Source organism: Fragaria vesca, linkage group LG2 (genome assembly GCF_000184155.1).
Source record: "Fragaria vesca subsp. vesca linkage group LG2, FraVesHawaii_1.0, whole genome shotgun sequence".
NCBI classification, from domain to species: domain Eukaryota; kingdom Viridiplantae; phylum Streptophyta; class Magnoliopsida; order Rosales; family Rosaceae; genus Fragaria; species Fragaria vesca.
Genome location: NC_020492.1, coordinates 5276694 through 5284032, shown reverse-complemented (window position 1 = coordinate 5284032; position 7339 = coordinate 5276694). Strand labels below are relative to the sequence as shown.

Here is a 7339-nt window from a genome sequence, read left to right as displayed (position 1 = left end):
CACCAACCCAAAAACTATTGCAGAATTGTTTTTCAATTTCAATCATGCAAACATGAGGAGAGGTTTCTTTTCATTTCTTAGATTACTCACAACCAAAGAAACAAGCTAAGCTAAGCAAAAGTTGATAGAGTAAATTTTTTTAAGAAGTTCAAAAGAAGCATCTTGGCACTTTTGTAGGCTATTTTCCCAACATTCTAATTATTTTCACAACAAAAAGGTAATGCCCATCAGTAGTGTCACTGAGATACTTGGTATATTTTATGAAGAGGGTTGTGCTTAGAACACCACAATTTCCCAATTATCCTTGTCTATGGTCCTCATCACTTGAAATGTGAAATTGTTTCAGGTCAGAACATATTAGAATTTTGTCCCAAAAATAAAAAGGAACATGTATAAATTTAATTTATCATATTCGGGTCAAAAATCACTAGTATGTTAGTTCTAGAACCAGACCTTTGTAAGCTTTGTTACAAGTCTCAAATCAAATGACTGTTAGCCACATTCTTCTTCTACATGTAGAATATTTATCAAATTGTTCATTTCATAGGAGGACCCTTTAAAGGTTATTCTTATTTACAAAAAGAAAAAGAAAAAAAGAAAAAAGGAAAATTAAAATCTGTTACTCTATCTGTCTGGTATGTGATTTTGAAAATGAAAAACTCAAAACACCAGACTGCAGTCACTGCACTGTCTAGAATATAAGAGAAGATACTATATAAAAGGTCGGTAACTATCAATCTACCAATTACATGGAAAAATAATGATTGGGACTAATCCTTAATTGGGTCAAGCTGCCATGGCAGAGAAGCAGATCCCTTCATAAAAGAATTTGATGTACATGTGTGCTTGAGAATTATATAATCGTGAAAGTTGGAAGAATGTCGGGTGGAATATAATCTTGTAATCTTATGCAGTTTTATTTGGGACAATAAGAGTTGGAAGGGATGGAAACTGCACACTATCTCTAAGTGGTAGGCTCCATTCTCACTCAAAAGTACTGCACAATGTCTTACATGATCACCTATCTTGTCTGGCAAAAGCTTAGAAGTGTTCAACAATATGTGACGTCTTCAACAAACTTCATCTACTCTGATTTGTACCTAAAATATCATCTATAACATCAGAGAAGTAGGAGTAGGTTAATTATAATTTGACCTAATTCAGCTCTTATAGGTAGAGGAAAGGTATGTATACATTTCCCCTATGTGTACAATAGGTGATAGCAAAAGAAAATGTGGTAAGCACATTATGAGACTTGAATCACCACCACATAATAGCAAGCACAAGATGGCTGCAGAACTTTTAACTAAGATGATAGTGTGAGCAGTAGCATACCAGTTGCGACTGTAGTTTACAGTAATACGTTTGAGATTCATTCAAGAATTATGTTGAAATACAAAAGTTGTAAGCCCAATCCCTCTGCTTCAACAAGGGATGCAGGGACTTCTAAAGAGTAGCTATCTATATTATACATTTCCAAATGAATTTAACTTGATATTTGATATTAGAAAAATAATGCTTCAGCAAACAGAAGAATACTCAATTGGCTGATGCTGGCATTGACCAACCTTCGGCAGTCAAACGCACAGATTGAAGCCTCTAAGCAATGGCTGATAGAATTGTCTCTTGCTCAGTAGGACGCCAAAACGTTTTCTGAATGCAGAGCAAACCCATGTTGTCTTTTGAGTAAGTAAATCGGATATCCCAGTGCAGAGACTTAGCCATGCTCTCAATCTCATTCAAGGTTTCAGCATCATCCCATACGATTAGCTTGCCTTCTGGCCTTAGTATCCTGTCAACTTCCGCAATCACCACGACTAAGTTGCATCTGTGATCAGAGTAGGATAAGCACATTCAATAAGAGATGACTTGGATGAAGAGTTGGGATTACAATACACCTTCATAGCAAACTGAAGGGAAATGTCTTAGAATTAGAACATACCTTTTCTTAAGGACAGAGAAGAGATGATCTGCATGGACAACATCATAAGTCCTAGGATATGTACTGAATGATTCGCACCAATCATGGTACATTCCGATTAATCCACGCTCAAAGATTATTGCAAGTGTGTCACGAGAGTCAATATGAGGGACAACATTCATTACCCATACATTTAAGTCTTTCAGTGCTGCAGCAAACCTAAAAAATGATAAACATAAAAGACAAAGATTAAGTGAAAGGTTTTGCCATTTTCACTACCTCAGAAAACAAAAGCCTCAGTAGTATACAAATAAGAACAGAAGGAAACAGCAGAAAGGAAGATATGACATGCAATTGTCTGATGTGAAACTTGCATCAGCAGGATATTCATCAATATTTCCCCTTCAGCAACTAAAATGTCAGAAATATAAACATGTTCGCAGTACTTGATTTCAACTCTAATTTAATCAGCACTAGCTATTCATATTTGGAAAGAGAGAAATGAATCCAATCAATTGTATGCAAAGCCACAGAACGAAGCCACAGAACGAAGGAAAAGGAAAGTGAAAAAATAAAAAAGACACAGTAATATTGAGTTTTGTCTAACATCTAGCACATCAGCTTGAGCAATAACCCTAATCTACGTTGTCCCACTATTAGTAGTGAAGCATCCATGGGGAGAAAAGTAAGTAGCAACAGAATAATAATTGCTTACCCTCCATATACAGCTCTCATGTCCAGGACATTCCTTACAGATGACCAATCGATTCCCATCCCTGTCAAATATGTCTTGGACACAACATTCTTCCAATGCTTATAGTCAGAAATAAAATCTTCTGGGGCAGATTTTCCATTAACATCAAGCTGAGACTTCAACCAGTATGGTGGTTTCTCCAACCTTGATGGCCACTGCGGCGGCCATTGAGACCCACGATCTGATGCATCCTCAGGCACTTTGTGTATGCATGCCTCCAAAGGTACCTTCCTGATTATGCAGAAATAAAAGAAACCTTTAAAGTGTTGGGAAGTCATCTTCATTGCAGAAAGATACTTCAACAATGTGAAGCAAATTTGAAGTCATTACTTTTGACAATCTTTTTTGTTTTTCTTTTCTTTTCTGAAAATGGTAGGACAAATTTGACCAAAGAAAAACTTGAAATTCCTAATGAAATCAATTTCCATATTTTTCTATTCAAGTAGCTATTTACAGATTTTATGTAAAACTCATAAGTGTGAGAATGGAAGATGCTTTCTATTGAAAGGTAAATTACCAGGCAGCATTTGGATCATCAGATTCACTGCAAAGAGCAGGCTCATTTTCTGCTCTTTCATTGTAGCACTCATTGGTAGATGGTTTCCTATATATAGCAGCAGCAACTTGATTGAGCTTGTCGTTTCTAACCAGCACCAGATCCCAGCACATTGACTTAGTTAGTTTAGACATTGCTGGAAGAAAGAGGGAGTATGTTAGATAGAAGCAAAGTAACATTCAAATATCCTCAGATGATAAAAAGTAGTTGACCTTTCCAGATGCCGACATCTTCAGGAAGCTTTTGGTAAACCGGGGTAGCAGACCAAACAAAGTAACCACCAGGTCGCAAAACACGATTAAGCTCCAAGAGCAGTTTACCACCTGAAATGTAACATAATTATATCTCTAAGACTCAACCAAGTTGAAGAAATATATATATATATAGGTACATATATACATGCATTTATTACCTTCAACATGCCAAGGGACTCTACAGCGTGCACAGTGGATAACATCAAACACAGAACTTGGGTACGGTAGCCTTGTGGTACCCATAACAGCTGATACGGCTGGGATACCCCGCTCTAACGCAAATTGAACCTGGGCTTCATGTTCATCCTTGGGAGCAAATGACATGGCAAGAACATCTCTGTCAAACAGAAATCCTCCAAAGCTGGCTACCCCACACCCAACATCCAATATCACACGGCTTCTTTTACCCCACGCAATATCAGGCAGAGACTGCATGACCAATACAAAGTTTCACATTAAGCAACAAACTAGGAAACTGAGAGCATAACTTTCACCGACAAATTATGATTTCTAGATCGAAACTTCAGACAGTTAGATGATCAAGCATTCAAGCTGAATATCTTGTTTGAAAAATGAAATGAAATGAAAATTACCATCAAAAGAAAATAAAGCATGAAATTAAACAAGGATTTACTTGAGGCATTTTTTGTTCTATTTAAGAGATCAAATCAGATGGCTCTCTACATTTCATATCCAGATCTTTAGGTAATGGAATAAAAAACCGAAGAATATCAATAATTAGTTTTCTCTAGGAGCCCAGAAAAGGACCTACAAGAATGTTCCAATATTGCAGAGTACTGAAGTTCTTTTAAAAAGAAATTACATAAGAAAATAATGCTTTTTTTTTTTTGGAGTGCTCTAATAATGACATGTGTTAAAAAGAAGATGTATATCTGTGTTACAACAGATACATATGTTTTATATGGAGTGTAGAGAAAAAAACCCAAAGGACTACAGTACACCCACACAGACACAATTCAAAGCAAGGACTTTAGCACTACACATTCAGGCATTCCGCAAAAGCATAGATAGGAACAAAGTATGAGCGTTCACAGGTACAGGCTTTTCATTTGGTCAGACAGATCTTGTCCAATCCTAACTGATGTAAGTACTACACTTGATTTCTCATGACTGACAAAGCAAATAACTCCTGCAAATCAAAGCACAGATATAATGGGGACAAATATAGTTGATAGGACTCACTTTTTGAATAAAATCAATGTAGTGAAGAGCACCATTCTTAAACTGAGTTCCACCGCCAGGGAAAGTAAGATATTCACCAGTAACTTTAACCCAATTTTGGTGCCCCTTAACTACTGCAAGCTTGGTGTGAGGAACATTGTGGTACCATATCTGCATCATGCACCAAGAACACATTTTAATTTCAAGTGTGAAAAATAGGTAAATATAACTGTTTCACAGATGATATACCTTTTCCCTGCTTGTTGGCCACTTAATTGGCCGTCTATATCCTTCAGGTAGAGAAACCAGACAGGTGGAAGCTTCCTCAGGGCAGTGCCTCTCTCGATGTTCATAGTGCATTGTACTTGGAAGATTTCTAATAGTTTTCCAATTGTCAAGACAAGGGATGTAGTCAGGCCCTGCAGTGACATTACAGAGTTTCCAGCTATACTCACTCTGAGTTTTAGATATTGAAGACTTCTGTGTTTCCTTCCCGCTTTCCATGTTATTACTGGTATCACTTTTTTCTGAATTTTTGTCTTCATTGTTCTCAACCTTCTCCTCATCAGTCTGACTAGGAACTTCATCTTCCTGCTTCTTTTCATCAGTAGATTCATCTCCCTCTGATTTTTTTTCACCCTCTGATTCTGTCTGTTCATTTTCACTCGTTTTATCACCTGCTTGCTCTGTTGATTCAGCTTCTGAGTTTGACTGCTCATCTCCAGAACTAGCTTCCTGATCATTTATTTTCGCGTCCCCATCATTTTCTTTCTCAGTCTTTGGTTCCTCTTCAGTCTCATTTTTCTCATCAGAGCTCTCCTTCACAAACTTCTCTTGCTGATTTCCCTCATCATCATTCTCACTTTCAGACTCAACCTTCTCCTCAGAAACCTCTTTTGAAACCACTTCCTCCTGTTTTTCTTCACTAGTACTCACGGACTCATCCTGTGAAACATTTTGAGTATTTTCAATATTGGTTTCACTTTGTGAGTCACTGCCATTGTCATCCTCTATTGTTACACTTTCCGATAATCCACCAGAACTGTCTTCATATTGCTTAGAACTTTTATCAGCCAGATTCTCCTCAGTTGATAAACTTTGAGTCTGAATCGGAACAGCTGATGACATTAACATCCATACCCCAACTAAACAAAATGCAACAAATACAACTAGGCTGGTTGTTGAGCAACAATTCAGTGACTTCTTTCCGTCAACTCGGGAATACTTCCCCATAGCCATCTTGAGAAGCAAAGATCAATACCCCAAATTATACATACACCTGAGGAAGGCAATAAAAAAAGGAACTCAGCTGTCCATGTACCGAAAAAGAACTGTTTTTGAATGGAGGAACCAAACTAGGCTGTGATCTTTCACATACAAATAGGGATCCACGCTAATTTTGATGTGCAACTGATTGCAAATGATAGCATGTTATAACTAATATTAAAAAGTAGATCATATGACAGCATAAAAAGAACAGCTCAACTTCATTCCAAATAAAACAGATCTATCAATTAACAAAGGAACTCGAAATTTCTTGATCTTAAATTCTTGCTTTTGGATTTCACCAAAAAGACCTTCTTTCCATTAACTACTAACAACCCATTTGTCATAACTAGAAACCCATCAAAGCATCTTGAAAACTAAATTGGTGGGTCAATATTAGAACTATCCAATGCTTGGCAAACTGAGAGAAATACATAGTGGGTTATATGCAAACTGAAACAAAGCTTGAAACTTGGAACCTATGTGGGTGCAATACATCAAAAACCAAAGATCTTTATGCAAGAGAACAAGAATGTAATGAAAATAAAGACAAGGGGGATATCTGAGACTGAGAAAACGTACTGTAGGGTCTTGTTGATCACTGCATTCTGTATGCCTTCAAGTCAGTAATAGAACTCGGAACTGGGTCTGTGGGTCTGTCTTTTTAAGGTGTTATAGCACCGACTACTATTTCATTTCTATTATTGGCTCTGGCAACTTGTCAAGTAAATATCTGACAGAGAGATCTAGTTCTAATTCTATAACCTTTTTATGGGATCGGAAGTACCAGCTCAGGTTAGGTTGTAACCCAATTAACCCCGAGTCAACCAAGTCAAAACAAAACAGTGTGTTATCTCCTATAGAAATGAGTCAAAATGACGGTGATCTACAAGATTTTTTTTGTTTTTTGTTTTTCATATTTGTAAGAAAAAAAATTTGAAATACACACCCCTAATCTTTTTAATACACACTCTTATTATTTTATGTTTCTATTGAGATTTTATAGGTAAGTTAAATGACCAAAACATACATCTATTATTAAAAAAAAAAATCGCACTAGAAGTATTTTTTTCGACGTCTTCTACCCTAAAATCGTCAAAAGCACGTCTTCTTCTCTAACCCCAATTCTTCTCCACAATTCATTTGGGATGTCTTTTTTTTTTTTGTATCCTTATCAACTTTAGTTTGATCTTACAGATTATAATGTTAAGTACTGCATATTTATCAGCTTTAGTTTGATCTTGTAAATCATATTGTCAAGTACTACATCTTTATCATGACATATTTTATCGAATAACTAGTTATCTATGTTTAATAGCTATTGTACTTCTACAGTTGTACTAGCTTGTGAATTTTGAAAATTTGTATTGGTGATTTAGAGTTAAAATAATCATTTGATTATAAAT

General features: G+C 36.3%; 1 protein-coding gene across 1 annotated transcript; it reads right to left on the bottom strand.

Annotated features, from left to right (window-relative positions):
* Window positions 1-1250: 1250 nt before the first annotated feature.
* LOC101292558 (probable methyltransferase PMT25-like) lies at window positions 1251-6721 on the bottom strand. The gene is made up of 9 exons (XM_004289833.1): window positions 6516-6721; window positions 4917-5946; window positions 4689-4838; window positions 3644-3914; window positions 3444-3554; window positions 3193-3367; window positions 2637-2906; window positions 1943-2140; window positions 1251-1828 (listed from the first exon to the last, which is right to left on the bottom strand). The coding sequence occupies exons 2-9, from the start codon at window positions 5904-5906 to the stop codon at window positions 1600-1602; spliced, it is 2394 nt and encodes a 797-aa protein (XP_004289881.1). The 5' UTR covers window positions 5907-5946; window positions 6516-6721; the 3' UTR covers window positions 1251-1599.
* Window positions 6722-7339: the final 618 nt, after the last annotated feature.

Coding starts and splice junctions, on each gene's coding strand:
- LOC101292558 (XM_004289833.1), bottom strand. CDS start 5,906: ATGGCTATGGGGAAGTATTCCCGAGTTGACGGAAAGAAGTCACTGAAT. Junction 4,839..4,916: donor GGCCAACAAGCAGGGAAAAG/GTATATCATCTG, acceptor TGCATGATGCAG/ATATGGTACCACAATGTTCC. Junction 3,915..4,688: donor ACATTGATTTTATTCAAAAA/GTGAGTCCTATC, acceptor TTGGTCATGCAG/TCTCTGCCTGATATTGCGTG.